Below are 18,746 nucleotides of genomic sequence, written 5' to 3'. Positions count from 1 at the left end.
TGTTCATTATTGCTAAAATTTGCTCCAAAACTTGTTGAAGACTCCGACCCTTGGGACCCACCCCTGGGTCAACCATTGCTTTCCCCTTGCATGACCCTTATAAAGAATGTAATATATACAAAATTGACTTAACGACACCAAAACATTTTATGAAAGACACTCCGAAAATACGGAAGGTCGTTACAACACTAAGTTAAAGTTATTAAGATATTAAAATATTATTACATTTAAAACGTTTTTGTTGACATAAAAACGGGAACGCTTTCAACTGTGATTGACTACTGCCTTTTAAATGTAAAAAAACTTCCGAAAAGTTTCCGATTACTGTGTAATTAAAGGACATCCATCTCTAAATATGGACGTTGGAAGTTATTTTAGATTTTTTTATGCTTTTAGTATCTTTTCTAGTAAGTTATATCTTTAAGCATCACCGTTAAACTTTTTCAAGATAACTTTACTTTACAAATTACTTGAATTAAGGCATGGCATAATTTTTGCGGTGAAGTTTAAAGGAAAATTATATTTTGCATATTTATTGACAAAAAATATTTAAAAGTACATAAAACTACATATAACCAACGATTACATTTTAATCTGTTTACATTTATGTTAACATTCGGGGGCAGATCCAGGATCTTGGGTATAGGGGCGTACATAGAACTAAATGCCGAACGAACCGAGGCAAGGGCATTCTTGGTGGTAAAATTTGTGAAAAATCAGAATTTCATGCAAAAAACAGAAATTTCCCAATTTAAGGGTAAGCGTACGCAAGGAACTCCCGTTCTTGGACCCGCTCCAGAATTGCATGGAATAGGCAGCGAGATTAGTGGACACAAAGACAACAAACTATTTATATATGTGATACACAATTTTTTAAAGCCTTCTTCATAAATGTTCATTAATTAATATGTCTTTGTATCAAATAAGTTACAAACTTTTTTGGATTTGTTATCATTTTCTTACAAAGCGACTTTATTAAATCCTTATTTACATCATTATAGTTATACTTATAACACACCAATTCTTATTTCCAGGTGTTCTGTGTTTTTCTACCACTTTGGAAGCCGGTTTACGGAATTCGTTGTATTCCAGTTACGAAGTTAAGACTCGACCAACGACCCAAGTCAAATTAATCGTCACTTTCATGCCAATCACTTTGAACGAGCTGGTATGTAAAATAATAGTTAATGAAACTGTAGACACATTTTACCCGACAAAATTGTTTACATGAAATACATTCAGTATTCAGGTACTGATATGATGATGTTTTCTTTGTTGGGTGTTCGCCTCTAGTGTTTTGTGGTTACTGATAGATGTTGAAGATGTTCACACCTTGGAAGCACCCGTAATATTTTCAGGGGCGGATCCAGACACTTTAAAAAGGAGGGATGCCAGCCTTGGCTCCTCAGAAAAAGAGGGGTGCTAGGGCACTATTTGCAATTTTTGGTCAATTTTACGCATTAAAAAGACAAATTTTCCAATAAAAAAGTTTGCCAACCCTATGCACCCCCTCTGGATCCGCTACCGCTTTAACTTTGGCTTTAAACATAGATTAACTCCGTTAAGTATAAATACCTATCGAAGTTGTTGTTTGGATTCTAATGCAACGTTGCATCAGAAAATTTCACAAACATATTGACAGATGGAACCGTAATAAAAGGTATCCGACAAAATGTTTGTTGATAATTTTAACAAAATTTGAATAAAAAAAATTTGAATTTATACAACGCCAGAATTTATTAAACACCTTTAACAAGCCATAAATAGAATTCTACTTTAATAATTCCTTACTTGCTAAAACTCAACGCGTTAAAAAGTCATAATAAAGATTAGTTTACGAAAAAGAAACACTACTTTTTTACCTTACGAATGCTGTTGTGAAGGCTCATATAATCCCGTTAAAGAGTAACCGAAGGAACTAAGATTCAAGCGGAAATCAAAAGAATGTAATCAATGCAGGGACAAAGACCAGACATGGAAAACAGACAAGCACAACAAAGAAAATAACGTAACTAAAATAATACATGCAAAGAAACAAATTAAAGTAAATGAGCAACTCGGAGTCCACTAAAAACTGGTTATGGACCAGGTGCACCGGTAGGGTAAACGTCCTCCGCTTTTTTTTTTCGCATTGACAGTACTTTCATTCGTGGGTATCAGTTTCCATGGTTTTGTAAGGTTCGTTAGTTCGCAGAATTTCAAATTCTTGCACTGCATTAGATAATGTGCAATTCAATGCAAATTTCAATCTTTTCTCTACCTATTCTCTACAAAACCACTTGAAACATATCAATAGATTTTCTACATTCTTAGTTTTCAGTTGGCAAAACTAAAAGAAGCTGGTATCTATGGTCTTGAAATTGAAAACTATCATTTTTTCAAGATACCTTATTTGGAGTTATTTCCCTTTGACCATTTTTTTTTGTAAGGTGAGCTATTGCCATCATTTGGCGTCCGTCGTCGTTGTCGTCGTCCCTCGTTAACATTTTTTTTTCAAAACTCTGACAATAGGTTTAGTCAAATTCTGACATGGGACAAAAGTGTTCACATGATGAGATCTATCTGTGGTAAAATTTTTATTTTAATCTGTTCAGCCATTTTGGAGTTATTGTCCCTTTTCCACGTTTTTTTTTTCTATTTTAATGATATTTCATTCAAAAATCTTCTCCTCTGACACTACTCGACCACTTAGAACCAAACTTGGTATGAATGTTTTTTTTTAGGTATCCTGCATAGAACTGGAGTTTAGATTTTTGATTCGTCGAAAAACATGACCGTCGTTACTAAAAATAGAACATAGGGGTCAGACAGTAGTTTTTCGCATTTATGCCCAAAACCGTTAGATTTAAGCTAAATTCTTTCATTGCTAAAATGATCCTTATTATTAGGACTACAAAAGTCTCCAGGGATAAAAGTTGTTAGAAGACTCTTTGTTAGAGTTATTTCCCTTGAAAGGGGAAAGTGCCTTTTTTTTTTTTTTTTTTTTTTTTTTTTTTTTTTTACAGTTTTCAGGCACTATATTGAAAACTATGGTAGATAGAAAGAAACTTTCAATTGCTGAAATGATCCTTATGAGAAATCCTACCAAAGTATTCTTAAGTCAAAATTGTTGGACAAATTCTCATTAAATTTATTGCCTTTGAAAGGCAAAATTCAATCAGGTGAGCGATTCAGGCTCCCAAGAACCTCTTGTTAGTGGTTTAAACTTACCTTTTAATGCACCCCTCTTCTTTACAATAACAAAATATGGAGAGGAAAATGCATTGGGGTTTTGCTAGGATACAAAAATTAAATTGGCATTATTTGATAAATAGAGTAGAGTATTTTTGATAGAAATAGTTTTTTCATGTAACATTGTAACATGCTTGTGGGGTGTCTTGTTAATATAACAAAATGCATAATATATTAAAGAGAAAAGAAATAACTGGGTCCGCAAGTTATAAGGTTTACAAAATTTGTTTTATAAAAGGTTTCCGTCAAAAAATACAAATTTTAAGAATCCTTGTTTTCATGGGAAATCTGTCATGTTTTCATAAAAATCCCGTGAAGCTATTTGAACATAATAAGATAAAGTGTGAACAAAGCTCCGCTCCTTCCCCAGAAACCATTGAGGTACCCCAATAACTGATTCAGATAAAGAAAAAAAATACACTCCACTGCATCATAGGATAGAAAAATTGTGAAAGTTTCGTCAAATTCCATTCTGTGGTCTTTAGAAAAAGTTCAAGATTAGAACGGACGGACAACATGTTAACTATATACCCTTCGCTTTGCGGGGGAGGGGTATAAAAAGTCTACACCACAGCATTTCGTCTCAATTCTATTCATAAAGTACTAATGTACTTATAAGATATTGTTCATCATTTCTATGGCACACTAAGGACGAACTAAGGCAGCAAAAGCAAGAATGCTGCAGTTTATATTTATATTTATATAATGTACGAACTATTTTTATCCAGAATATCAAAGATGAAACTATGACCATGACCGGATATTACTCCGCGGTAAGTAAAATGTTATATATTTTTTATGTCTGGAAAAAACATGAAGTTCCCTACTCTATCATAAAAATTACTACTAAATGGCCCAAAACATTATGCACAAGTACAACGAAAATGTTACACATATATACTCCGGCAGCATATAAGTAAAGTGAAACTGAAAACGAAACACTACATACAGGGCCAGAAAATGAATACTTAATTAATGGTAAATTTCATAAATATATATTTATATATTGAGAGAGAGTGGTTTTTTTTAAGAATAAGGATGTTTGAAAAAAAAATTCTGTTATTCCAAGAGAATGATTAAACATGTTTAAAAGGGTATTGTCTCTTTTCCGTCAGTTAAGACCATTACGATTTTCTTTCTGACCAACATTCAATACACGATGTTTCACAACAAATTACTCATACATCTACTACGTTTTTACATGTTTACTTGTTTCAATGTCAATATTATTTTTTAGACCATTTAAAAGACTGAATTTGGATAAAATCAAAATACGAATTAAACTTTAGCATTGAAAGTGTTATTGTCGTAAACAGTAGTAGAAGTAAGCACCTATATTTTTTGTACGTGATCCACAATGAAGTCAAATCTATGAAGACGTGTCGAGATCGTTCCTATAGCTTCAAAGAAAATTGTTTTTTTATGAATTGTCTCCATATCGAAAAAAATATGATTAAGATTTATTTCAATTCAATTGTGATCGCGAGTAGTTCCCGATCTTCGATCTCAACTGACAAAAGAGACTGATGTTGCGTAAGGGGACGACCAACTCGACATACAAAAACTGCGATAAACAAGAATAAAATGCAAACAGTGTAGAAGTTGGGACAAAACTTCGACATCCATACAGAATATCCAATTTTAAATTACAAAGACACTCATTTACGTCCTCATGAAGATAGAGCTTTCGTGCGATGCGTTCAAAGACATTTTCTCTTTAGGTTTGGGACGACCCTAGACTTGACTGGAGCTCAGATTTTACTTATGCATCTATGACCGATATATATTCCACATCCACTGAAACTTGGAGACCTCTGCTTATTGTACATAACTCGTAAGTATAGTCGATGACAGTTATGCTTTAAACTCTCCAATAAGCTGACGTAAAATCTATGTTAAAAATCTCATGATTTTGTCCAAGAACTCCTGATTTATGTCAACAAATTAGCTTACTGCTTGTACAAAGTAACCTTATCAAGGTTTCCATATCAAGCATTTTGATTTACTGTTGATGAACCGTCCACCACAACCTCCGAAAATGAAATAGCTGCAGCCGTTTTGACACGATGGCAATTCAAATATAATTTAACATGCATTACTTTCTTCCATTGTTAGGGTGAGCGGCGCAAGCATAATTGATGACGAAACCAACTTGATGAGGATACAAAACACGGGAAAAGTATGGTGGACACAGCCATTTGTCTTGAAAACCTACTGCTCATGTGACATAACATATTATCCGTTTGATACTCAGACATGCGCCATTACTTTGAGCACGTGGTCATACTCCCGGAGTGAGGTTGACATGCAGTTCCACCGAAAGAGAGTCTTGGACGAATTCTACCGAGAAAGTGGAGAATGGCAATATATATCTTTTGATACTTCCATCACAGAAGAGGACCGCGATGCACGTGGCTATGTCATGAGTAACGTATTCTTCACCTTCCGACGACGACCCCAGTTTATCGTGCTCAACACCATTGTCCCAATGATCTTTCTGTCTTTTCTTAGCTGTCTTACCTTCTATGTGTCCATAGATGCCGGAGAGAAGATTGGATATTGCTTGACTGTCATGCTGGCTTATGCCGTATATCTCACCATTGTTTCCGATACCATGCCGACGACTTCCGTCAACACCTCAATTCTGAGTAAGTTCGCTATATTTTCCACTCTTAACATTTTTTTTTCTATCTCCATATACATATATTTCTTGCAAGTAACTGTTTAATTACGATAGTTTTGTGTAATATTGTCTTCATGTTCGTATATTTGTACTTTAATTATTGGCGTTTTATTGTCATTCAAAAGTCCGAGCATAAAATGAAAATATGCTCTTATATTTTGTAGAAACAGAGGTAAATTAATTAACCATTTAATGTCATTGTTGACTTATGGAAGTGCATATAAAGGCTAGTAACAAAATTATCAAGTTAATTGAGAAACACTTCAGGCAATAATCAAAAGGAATAGTATAAAGGCCACGTAGAAAATCAGGGCAAGACCAAAACGTTGTAACAACTGCAACGACCCTCCATTTGTACCAAGCTCCGAACAGTGTCTGACGACAGCCGGTCTCTCACAAAATTCAAGGGAAAGATTTTACGCGACGTTATCCGATTGTCAAACGACATAATGATTTGAATAACACTCGATATTTTAGAAAGGCCTGCAGCGCTTAGTAAGACAGGAAATGAACGTCTGCCGCTGCGTGGAACTTGCCTTGGTACAAGCATTTCCGACGTTAATGGTGTGTTAAACCAAGTATTGTAGCGCCAAATTTCGCGCTTTAAGTACTAAGTACATGTTACATTGTCTTTTAACTTTTGCTATTTTATATCATAAAAACTAAGCTTTCAGTGTTTTTTGTTTGTTTGTTTGTATGTATGTTTTTTTTTGTTCGTGCCATTAATTTTTAATATGTTTAAATACTTTCGTTTTCAGGTATCTATTTGGTGTTTGGTTTAGCTCTTGACATTTTATCGGTCCCAACAACTCTGTTTATCATCAAGTGCCATAATCAAAGTTCGGAAAAACCTATCCCAAGATGGACCAGAGGCATCACTTCCTGTTTCCGCGTGCTACTTTGCGAGGGAAAATCATGCTGTTGCTCGAAGTCTCGGACTAAAGTCCAAAACATAATTTCGAAAAACGCGAAAGAAAACTTGTCCGATGATGAATGTGAAACTGAACTAGAATGGAGTGATGTAAGCAGAGTTTGGGACTCTTTCTTTTTACGATTCTACCTCGCACTCGTTACCTTGGTAACAGTTGCTCTGCTGCTTGTTCTATTCCATGGCTACAATAAGTAGTTACCTAACCAATTTTGAGAACACAGGACCGGCGCACAGAGCATGTGGTCTCTCTGGCGTTGGACATACATGTAAATTTCTCAATCTTTAAGGAACAAGAATGAACAAAAAATGTAAGTGTCTGGAAAGTTCTTTTCATTTTTTAATATGTTCTGAGATAGCTTTCAGTAACTGTGAGCATTCTTTAATCATATTTTGTCTATATGTTGTATGTTGAGGTATTCCATAAAGAAGAATTTGGATTTGTTACTGAGTAAATTTTATGGGGACTGAATTCATTTTTTGTTTCAGTACATTTTTAACCTTACATTAAAGGGGATGGTTATATAACTAGTTTGACCCAATCGCAGACATGCACCTGTCCACATACAGGAGATTTTGGAAATTATTGTGTTTTCATGTCATTATTTGACATTTAGTTTATTTTGAAGGAATAATCAAGGGAACCAAGGTTATAGCGGTAATCAACAGAATTTAATCCAGGGACAAAGACCAGACATGGAAAACAGACATACACAACAAAGAACATAAAGTAACTAAAATCATACATAAGTAACAGAGGTTGTTGTCATCGTACTGTTACCATGCATGAATTTTATTACTTTTGTTGTCAAGACCTTTCAGAGCTTATAATGTACTATATGATATATGATGTTGCATTTGCTTTGTTTCACAATATCTGTTCCTAATGTTTTGACGCTGGTTATTTTCATGTAAAGACGCATTCGTGAACGTTGGTAAGCCAGTTAGTGTCATGTAAATAATTCTTTTCAGTCGAACGGAAGTCGTTTTAACGATTAAGAAGTTGTAAGAATCTTGCAAAATCTGTAATATGTGATACACCCCAGAAAGCTACATATTCATTTATTTTTATGTTTTAAGTCGCTTTATATGTCTATATGATGAAATAATCATTCAGTTTAATCTGTCTGGTCTTCGGAGACAATTCACACTGAAAATCCAATGGTTTCTACTGTATTTTAGTGTCATTAACACAGTTATCTCCATTAATTTGAATTCAACAGTACATTCTATATATTTATATCTCTAATGAACAGGGGTTGTATGAAAAGCCACGTATTAATTTTTGTAATTTACTATAACATTTCAAACAAAATATCAAAAATAAAAATATGTAGGCTCTCCAGCCATGAATCAAATTTTGCATGATTCTTATATGAAGTGCTACTTAATTAGTTGTTATAATGAACAAAAGATTAACTAATTAGTAACAAACGAATTAATTATGTTACCAAGTCCATGAAGTCGTTATATTTGGTGAGGCACTGATCATTTTCTTCTCGAATGGGGTATGGGATTTTATATGAAAACAAAGAGATGTTGTATGATTGTCTGTGAGATAGTCACCCACCAAATGCCATGCAACGAACAATTAAACTTCAATTAAGCCCATACAATGAAGCAGACCCCAAAATAGATGATGTGAAACTATTCATTTTGAGATAGACATTTTTGTTTTCGCGCAAGCAATCGGAGTTAAAAAAGTTATTTGAAAATCGACAGTGTTAAGTGATGGGGAAATATTGAATCGTATTTTATTCTATCCATTGCTGAGTAAAAAGATTTTTGCTCAAATTTGGTATAATTTCATTTTGTTTTTCAAAATAATCCAAGCCCCTCCACCTCCTTGAGTATAATATGGTTGTTGCCTAGGAAAGTCAGTACCGGCACCTTTTTTAATAGGCACACGAGATTGAAGCGAGATATGACACTCCAGTCAAGATACAAGGCCGTTAAAACCGGAAGAGAAACAATTAACTACATTGCCAAAAGAGAATGATAAGATGAACGAGGGTTGATAAAGCATATGATGTGATGCACGCTATCAGATAATCTGTTTATAATATACTCCAAAACCTAAGTTATGGAAACGAGGGTTGTCTTCCTTGTTCCATGTTTGTAAACAATTCCCGGAAATGACCGGAAAAGGAATTGGTAAAGCTTCGGAACATTGACGAAGAGGCAAGGGATACATTCCGGAAGTGCGCCTTTACCAGCCCTCTAAATGTTAGGAAAACACTTTCGTTTAAAGATTTTTCGAAGGGTAACATTTTGCCTTTATTAACGACACGTATAATATAAGTAATAATCCGTTTATTATATACTAGGAAAACATGAACGAGGGCTACCTCCATCTTGTCCATATTTTGTTCTAAAAAAAAAATCAGAAATGACCGGAAATTGGTATGATGAAGCTTCCAGGCATGCGATAATTTCCGGAAATGCATCTTTATCGGCTCGCTGTGACTATTCTTTGGGAAACAATTTTCGTTTTAAAATTTATCGAGGAGTAAAATTTTACTTTTATTTATAATAAGACTTAGTATAATTATGATAAATTATATATAGATTTAAAAATTAAGGGAGATAACTATATATTATTACTTAGCATTTTTCATATCACGTGCTTTATCAGGCAGAGGTAATTTTATCAGTCCCGCTGGAGTGATGATAACATAAACGAGGGCTGATAAAGCATGCTATGTGATGAATTCTATGTAATAACCTGTTAACCATATCGTACTTCAATACTACGCTAGTAAGTCAAATGTCTTAGAAAACATTAACGAGGGCTTCTTACATTGTATATTTAAAAAGAAATCCGGAAATGACCGGAAAGATGTATTGTAATGCTTCCGATGACGAAGAGGCATGCAATAAATTCCGGAAGTGCACGTTTATCCACCCGCTATGGCAATTCATATAGAAACAATTTTAATTTACCGGAAATGACAGGAAAAGTATGTGATCATGCTTCCGAACAATGACGAAAAGGTATACGATAAATTCCGGAAGTTAATTGATCTTTATCGGTCCGCTGGCTTTTTTATCGAGAAGTAAATATATCATGTATATGATAAAACGTGTTACGAGTTAAAGTAGCCAACAATATATACAGCAGAAAAAATTAAGGGCACTGACCCAACTATAAATACGGGTTAACTCCAGTGGCCCAAAGTGCGAGTATTTTCTGCGACTTACAAAACACTTGTTGCGTAGTTGAAATTATATTTTGTCAAATTAGAAAATTTAAAAATAGACTTACTAATTGTTCATAATATAATCCTAATGGGTTTTCTTTGTTTATTGCCTTCAAAATTCTTATGCCAACTGAAAAACCCAAGGATGCTGAAAAGATCATCTGAACAGCAAGTAAAATGGTTTGTCTATTTTATTTTTTGAAACACGAATCTACCAAACTGAACTAATACGTTGGCAAAGGATTCAATTGTATCCTTGTCATGACGGTGAACATTTCTCAGAGTTTTAAAATACAATCAACCTCTTTAGTTGGTGTTAAATAATTCAGTCAGACCAAGCTTTAAAAATACATAATTAGAGCATTTGAAAGATACATGGTATACGACTACCCTGTACATGTATCCTGGCAGGGTATTACGTCAATCGGAACTACTCAGTCTTTCTCCATATTGGTAAGTGTATCGAAAATTGTCGATTTGAAACAATTAGTTCCTGTATGTTTACGGATACCAAAACATGGATACCAAACATCTTCAAAAAATGATAAAAACGTCAAAATATTTATTCAGGATACAAATAAATGAGGTCTCTTTTCGTTTCTGCGGTTAAGGAGGAGCACCTGAAATAGAGCAAAACTTGTTGTCATAATGTTAGAGAAATAGGGGGAGGGAATGTAACTGTAAAGGGCACCATTTGATTAGGCAGATTTGTTTTGTAAAATTTTAATATTGATGATGATGACAGGTAAAGTAATAGGTGCTTGTATAGACAAAACAAAAGTTCCCTAACGAAAAATATTAATGAAGACAGAAGTACATCGGTGATATTGTGACCGGTGTATGTGGTTTCTAGTCAACGAACAAGACGGACAAGAGTTCCGATCTTAAACTTTTATTTTCCGCACTCCAAAGAATCCAAACTAAAGTCATAAACTAAAACTTTAAAACTAACTAAAACACAAATCGACAAGACATATGAATAGTAGAGACAATTAAAGGATTAACACAGATCAAACAAATGACAAATGAATTGAGTAATTATTATGTCTGTGACAGGTTATGGCAGGTTGTAATGAGTAATAACAATTTTACAACAAAGTGAAACTAAATAGTAAATATGTAAATGCAATTAATAAGATAAGGAATAATCATAACATAAAAATGTCCAAATAAATATTCTCTGATCTATTTCCACATGGTGATGATGTATCAAACGTTTCTCCGGTCCAAGAAAACTTACCATTTATTTGTATTTTGATTAAAATAGCGATCCAGGGAAACCTGTTTTGAACTGTGTAGGCATAAGTATACAACGAAGCGAACATGAACATTTTAACATTCTTAAATTTCGATTTGACTGATGATAAAATAACACTGATATAATTGTTTTACACAAATTGCAGTAATTTGTCTTAATGTTGTGCGCTTGGAGGAAAACCAAGGACTACCCTTTATACACATCCTAGGCTGCTCAAACCTCGCATATACATGTATTTGCATTGAATTCGATGTATTTTCGGTCCTGACTATTTTGTGTTATTGTCTCGCTATGTACTAGTACTTCCGTTTTTCTTTCAGTCAAGACTACACGAAAAATGCTCGTACATCTGCCTATGTTTTTTTTTCTGGCCTATTGCTTTTACTTACAATTTACTCGCTGAAATTCATCGTTTGCATTCTTCATGAAGAAATTCGCTACACAATCACCGCATATCATATTCCTGAATTAAAAGGGGAAAAATCGTGAGCGCTACACTTATGGTGATGATAGGAATACAACTGTAAGAGTTCGTCAGTGAATGAACGAATCTAACCCACTCCCGAACAAAGTGAAACCGGAAGGTCTCAATGAAACGTTTATTAGTGGTTTGGTCAGTTCATATATCGACAAATTTCTTCAACCAGCTTATATTTCTCGTAATTCCAAACATTAAAGAAACCCGATTTAAATGATTTTTAACTTTGAAGAGATTTATTTCATTTATTTTACCGCAACTTGAATTTAAGTAGCACTCCACATAAAAATCATGCAAAATGTGATTCGTGGTTGAAAAGCCCACATATTTTTATTTTTGAAGTTTTGTTTAAAATGTCATAGTAAACTGAAAGTAACATGTGGTTTTTCATATAAACAATTTATACAGAATGCACTGTAGATTTAAAAATTAAGGGAGATAACTATGTACATGTAAATGACACTCGAATGCATTATAATCTATTGGATTTTCAAAGTTGATTATCTTCTAAGAGCAGGCGGATATGAATGAATAATTACACAATATAAACCCATAAAACAACTTAATTACAAAAATAAAAAATATGTTACCATTTTTAGGGGTGAGTGAATTGCCTGCCTCCAAACATCGATGAACTTTTTCAAAACAGCGTTTATTCCTATAATTCATGTTTGTTTAAAATGAAGTAAGATTATGCTTTAACCGTGTTCCTTTGACATATTCGACTAGACTTAAAATAGCATTGATGTTATTTCTGGAGTAATTGTAACCACTCGGCCATATCCGTTACAATAATAAAAAGTAAATTAAAAAAAAATAAAAATGAAAAATCGAGAAAGACCGTGAATGTTAAATTTAATTAATGGAGTAGTGTGTAATTAATGAAAGCTGAGTCATCGCACCTGCACTGAGCATTTGGATAGGCAGTGCATGAAGCGCCTTCACATGGCCAACCATCACATAACTGGATAGGGTTGTTCTCATCGCATAGATTTTGGAATTCGGAACCACCTGAAAAATATACCAATTACCTAAAAATCCGAACAGTGATTAACTTCAAAACTCACGCTAGGCACTGCATACAACCCTCTCAGAACTTTCAAGTGAAGTCGGGAAAAGTGAATATTCGTATACAGACGTAATTGTGGATATAAAATATCCGTAACCCATCTGTGTAAAACGAACTTTAGGAACATGCACTGACATTTTACGGAAGAAAAATATCTTTAAAAAAGAATGAATGTAGCAGTGGGCCAGTAACTTTAACATCTTTGGTAATGACATACATTGTCTTTATATTGATACTATTCTTTACTGTAAGATCTTCCCAATTGTTTTATTTTAATGCTGAAGATGAAAGGTTACTTCTTGAAACGCGTGTACAGCATATCGACATTCGCAATGTATATGATTGGTAAATTGTAATTCCTAATGGCTGCGTCGATGCCACAGCCGGCGTACAAAAGGTTCCCGAGGGTATTAACAAATCCGACAGTCAGACTTGTCTGACCACGAATTCGATCAGATTCCATTTATCATATTTATCAAAAGTTGAAGTATTATTAATTTAAAATACCTAAATCTTTAAGGCTTCATTCCTTTTTTGCACAGGGAAGAACCTCTGGGTTATTGATTTGGCTTCCCATTACGACAATTTGGGTTTCGAGTACTCTGTATACAATTACTTTTTGGATTAAAATCTTCCAATAAAATTGCTTCTAATGCTGCTGATGAGATGTTACTCCTTAAAACGAGTGTACAACATATCGAAATTTGCAATATATATGATTAGTATATTTGTATTTCATCACTTGTCCCTCGTGATATTATTTCTTTCCTACTTTCTGGCTTCCTGTCATATCATTTTTTATCAAATTACTTGTTTTTTGTGATATTAGTCTTTACTTTCATCACTGTTTTACCTGTGATTTTATAATTTGCTACCTGTAGTATTATTCTTCACTTAATTACCTGTGATATGATTATTAACTTAATCACTTATTACCTGTAATATGATTATTGACTTAATTAACTGTTACCTGTGATATTGTCTACTTTCAGTTTTGTCTTCCATTACTTGTTGCCTGTGATTTTATTCTTAAGTTTCATTATTTTACCTGTGTTATCAATCGTTATTTTCATTGCATTTTCTTATTACCTTTGATATCATTTTTTACCTTGTCACTTGTTACACGTTATATTATGGTTTACTTACAAAGTCTGTTATCTGTGACATTTCTACCTTCGTCTTCAAATATACATTCATCAATATGAACACTGCCGAAGTGAAAACTTATCATTCTAAAACACATATTTTGATGTATGCATTAAGTATCAACAATTGCATTTTCAGGGAACACAGACTACTTGCTGTTTTGAAATCGAGACCGATTATATCGCAGTGAACCCTATATACTTTGCCAAATAAATATGAATATTGCGTATATTTTGTTAAAATACATGCTTACTTTGCTAATTTTTCCCGATATCATGCATGCATTTAATAAATACTTTTTGCAGGAAATATCTACCATATGCATTGACAACATAAAAGTAATAATGAAACAATCAATTATATTCCAAGAAAATACAACATGAAGTAAAACCCTCTAATCATGCTAGAACGATGGTTCATTGTGTATGTGTTTACCTGGCAGTAGCATTTGGAAAGGTAGGACACGTCATTAATGAACAAGGATCTACAAAAAAAATCATATTGTGAATTGGCAATAACATCAAAACGTCAAGACGGGTAAAAACTAGTCTATCCACCAATTCCTCCTCTAGCACTTCCATATTTTCGGAAAGATACAAGATAGGTTTTGTCTATGAGGGTCGGAGCTATTTGTACTCAAATTACTTTTAACTTCATTGATAATGCAATATTATGTTGTAATAGAAATGATGTCTCGACCAGCAGGAGTATGATAGACTTCATATAATGCATGATTAGCGTCTGCGTTGTAAGTTCGAACAATCATATCCTAACTGCTTACTTCACTTAAGTTATAAGGCATACTTCAGTGTCCTATAAGTCAAGCTCGTTTAAATAGAACACTATTTTAGCTTATTGGGAATAATTTGTTCTATCTAAATAGCTTATTAGGGAGAATCCCTGTGTAGCTTATTAGAAAAAAAAAACTCTTTTACTTTTTTAGAGAGATAACCAAGTCAAAAATTGAAAAAAAAAAACAAAACAAAACAAAACAAAACAAAACAAAAACAAAAAACAAAAACAAAATCCTTAGCAAGATGAAGAGTAATTCACGGAGTTGGAAATTCATTTTTTTAATACAAAGAGATATGTATGATTATTTTGTGATAAACATTACATAGCACATCCATATAGATAGTTATTATGAAATATCAAGTAAAATGAACCACCTGTAAAAACATTCAACAAAATTGAATACGTTCAAAATAAAATATATTGCTTTTTAATGACAACCGTTTAAGCTATACAGAAATAATCATTACTGAACGTATGAGAAAAATCTGCTTGCTTGTAAGAGAGAATTAGATTTAGCTTGTTATTTTAGGTTGTTAGTGAAATCCCTTTTAGCTCATTAGAAATACTGCTTTTTTTTTGTTTATCATTTACGAAGAGAAACTTATCAACAAATAATAGACTGCATGCTAAATAGCGAGAACAGTATTTAGGTTTGTTTGACATAATTCTTTCCAGTTTACATATGAATATAGGCAAATTTAAATTCGTGGAAATAATGCCTTTTTAAAGCTCATTAGCATAATAGAAAAAATTCTGTATTAACTTATTACAGATAATACAACGAGAATGGATATGGATAATATGCCAAAGAGATATCAAACCTAACTCAAGTCCATTTAGTTAATGCATTATCAGAAATAATTTTTATTTAGCTTCAAAGATTATCTGAGATAACGCTTTAATTTAGCCCATTAAAACTAATCTATTTGATGTCACTATATTATAGGGGAGAATCTGCGTCAAGCTTGTAAGAGAGAACACTATTTTAGCTTATTGGGAATAATTTGTTCTATCTTAATAGCTTACTAGGGAGAATCCCTGTGTAGCTTATTAGAAAAAAACTCTTTTACTTTTTTAGAGAGATAACCAGGTCAAAAATTGAAAAAAACACAAAACAAAACAAAACAAAACAAAACAAAAACAAAAACAAAAACAAAAACAAAAACAAAAACAAAACAAAACAAAACAAAACAAAACAAAAACAAAAAACAAAAACAAAATCCTTAGCAAGATGAAGAGTAATTCACGGAGTTGGAAATTCATTTTTTGAATACAAAGAGATATAGACCGAGGCACATTTCTCTTTATTAAAGTCTAAGAATTTCCCACTCAGTTAGTGAGCTACTTTTCATCTTCATATTTAATGTGGTCCAGTCAAGTAAGTATAACAAGCTTTTGTAATATATATTTATTTTTTGATGTCTTTTTAAAAGTTAATACTTTTAAATAGACCTTTGACCAATTGATATTGACACTGATTCTGAACCATTTTACAGTGAATAGGAACAGCCGACGTCAGCCATGTAATATCACCTGTAATCAAAACGCCAACCGTTCAATACCACAAATATGCGTGTGTTAGAAATACATCGTTAAAATGGAAACTATGAAATATCAAAGATAATGACATGTTCTATGAAACACCAAAAATAGACATTGATCTCAGTTTAGACAGGTCTTCTTTATATCCTGGATTTTGGTATAGACATGTTTTTGGTATATCCAGGATTTGTTTTGGAGAGGTTTTCGGTATTTCCATGATTCAGTTTGGACTGGTTTTCGGTACATCCAGGATTCGGTTTGACAGGTATTCGGTACATCCAGGATTCGTTTTGACAGGTTTTCGGTATATCAAGAATTCAGTTTTGACAGGTTTTCGGTATATCCATGAATCGATGGGGACAGGTTTTCGGTACATCCATGATTCGGTTTGACAGGTTTTCGGTATATCCATGACTCGGTTTGGACAGGTTTTCGGTACATCCAGGATTCGGTTTAGACAGGTTATCAGTACATCCAGGATTCGGTTTAGACAAGTTTTCGGTACATCCAGAATTCAGTTTGACAGGTTTTCGGTACGTCCAGGATTCGGTTTAAATAGGTTTTGTGTACATCCAGAATTCGGTTAAGACAGGTTTTCGATATATCCATGATTCGGTTTAGAGAAGTTTTCGGTACATCGAGGATTCTGTTTAGACAGGCTTTCGGTACATCCAGGATTCGGTTTAGACAGGTGTTTGTTATATTCATGATGTGGTTTGGACAGGTTTTCGGTATATCCAGGATTCGGTTTAGTCAGGTTTTGCTGTATATTATTTTCAGGAAATGTGGAAACTAGATTCCAAATGTTTTTAAAGTGTAATTAAATAAGTTTCCATGCATTTTAAACAAGCACAACTTTTGTCAACTGTATGTTAAATTCTGTTTCTTTTGTGATATGATTTTTATGTTTAGAAAATTATTTGTATTGCAGGTTATAAAATGCGTTCTTAAAAAACACATAAAGTTGTTTGATATTTTGTTTTAATGGTAAGTGTAAAACAGTTTGTATACCCCACCACTGTACGTGGCGAGGTATTTTATGACACCCTCCGAAAAGTTGCATATCTGTTCGTCCGTGTGTCCGTCTCCGACAGTTTCCAGATAATTTCTTGTGAACGGATCAATAAATTTTTTTTTTTAAACTATGTACTGTCGTTTAATGCCATTAAATAAATGTTACGTTCAATTTCAGCAAAATCCATCCCCCTTCAATCACCATAACGTGGCGGGAAATCACTAAATGTTCCATTAGTGCCATATTTTGTCATGTCCCTTAAGTCTCACGTGGGTTATATCTCCGGTTGATGTTTTTACTAGCTTGTAATTGTCTCTAACTCTTTATTTTGGATTTCGATATTTCTATGTATTTCGTTTTAAAGTTGAGGATAAGATGTGCTTCGAAACATTCGTACAGTAAACCGATGTTTTGTTTCGCATTGAGCATGGTTTTCTTTGATTCAACTCACAACACTAAAAGCAGAAGACGCTCATTTACTTTTGTTACTTTGTATGTATGATTTTAGTTACTTTATGTTCTTTGTTGTGTATGTCTGTTTTCCATGTCTGGTCTTTGTCCCTGAATTACATTCGTTTGATTACCGCTATAACCTTGGTTCCCTTGATTACTCTTTAAACACGCACATCCATATACCCAGAGTGTGCATATCATTCTATAAAAAATGTTGTGTGGACATAGCAACAAAATAACTTTACAGTCAACATTCAAAGTCATATAAACAATATTTCAGTCTTACCAGTTTGACAGGCTGCAGTCTGAAATAGATACAATGCTATAAGTACACCAAACATCCTCCGAAACATCTTCTAGGTCTTATGCTGTCTCTTATTCACAAATGTGAGGGTTTGATATCTTATGAAATTATTATTGTTGGTGAAACATCTGCGGATTTTACTTTCGCATTTCGTGTTGTATTGTAATCGAGTTATGCATGATATTTTATTTGCAGTTGTTAATAGATTACAAAAAAACTCAAAGAAAAGACAAAATCTAGAATTTTGTTTTAATTACACCAAATTATTTTAGTATTGTTGGTGACAGCATGTAAACTATTTCATATCAAATTTTGTTTTCTGCATAATTTATATTTAATATATGCGATCTGTACACACCTTTACTTCATCGGCGATGAATGTACAGCTGTTTCTTCTGAGTGACCACAATAGAAGACGAAGTCCTCATTAGGCAATCGGATCTACTCGACCATTTCCGCTACATTCTTTGGTATAACTAGAAAGAGAGCATGAGTTTATTCTGACAGGACATTAATCTCGTATGTGACTGGTCATGCAGTAATTTGAAACCCGCCGGGACTAAATTGTTCACTTTGTACACAAAATAACGAAATTCCGTCAATTACGTCAATAGAATGTTTGATTCAAGACATAAGTTTCCTGA

General features: G+C 33.4%; 2 protein-coding genes across 2 annotated transcripts; one reads left to right on the top strand and one right to left on the bottom strand.

Annotated features, from left to right (window-relative positions):
• Positions 1-292: 292 nt before the first annotated feature.
• LOC148599647 (neuronal acetylcholine receptor subunit alpha-3-like) lies at positions 293-8,900 on the top strand. Its single transcript, XM_088559292.1, has 6 exons — positions 293-407; positions 1,035-1,168; positions 3,960-4,004; positions 4,953-5,065; positions 5,347-5,879; positions 6,673-8,900. The coding sequence occupies exons 1-6, from the start codon at positions 356-358 to the stop codon at positions 7,038-7,040; spliced, it is 1,245 nt and encodes a 414-aa protein (XP_088415418.1). The 5' UTR covers positions 293-355; the 3' UTR covers positions 7,041-8,900.
• Positions 8,901-10,587: 1,687 nt separating this feature from the next.
• On the bottom strand, positions 10,588-18,235 carry LOC148599646 (uncharacterized). Its single transcript, XM_088559291.1, has 6 exons — positions 18,085-18,235; positions 14,429-14,477; positions 13,994-14,079; positions 12,681-12,789; positions 11,690-11,763; positions 10,588-10,662 (listed from the first exon to the last, which is right to left on the bottom strand). The coding sequence occupies exons 1-6, from the start codon at positions 18,149-18,151 to the stop codon at positions 10,649-10,651; spliced, it is 399 nt and encodes a 132-aa protein (XP_088415417.1). The 5' UTR covers positions 18,152-18,235; the 3' UTR covers positions 10,588-10,648.
• Positions 18,236-18,746: the final 511 nt, after the last annotated feature.

Source organism: Perna viridis, chromosome 13 (assembly GCF_037379345.1).
Source record: "Perna viridis isolate PV_CMFRI_1.1 ecotype Kerala chromosome 13, ASM3737934v1, whole genome shotgun sequence".
Classification (NCBI taxonomy): Eukaryota; Metazoa; Mollusca; class Bivalvia; order Mytilida; family Mytilidae; genus Perna; species Perna viridis.
Note: the sequence above shows the minus strand (reverse complement) of the source record. Positions and strands in the feature narration are given on the sequence as shown.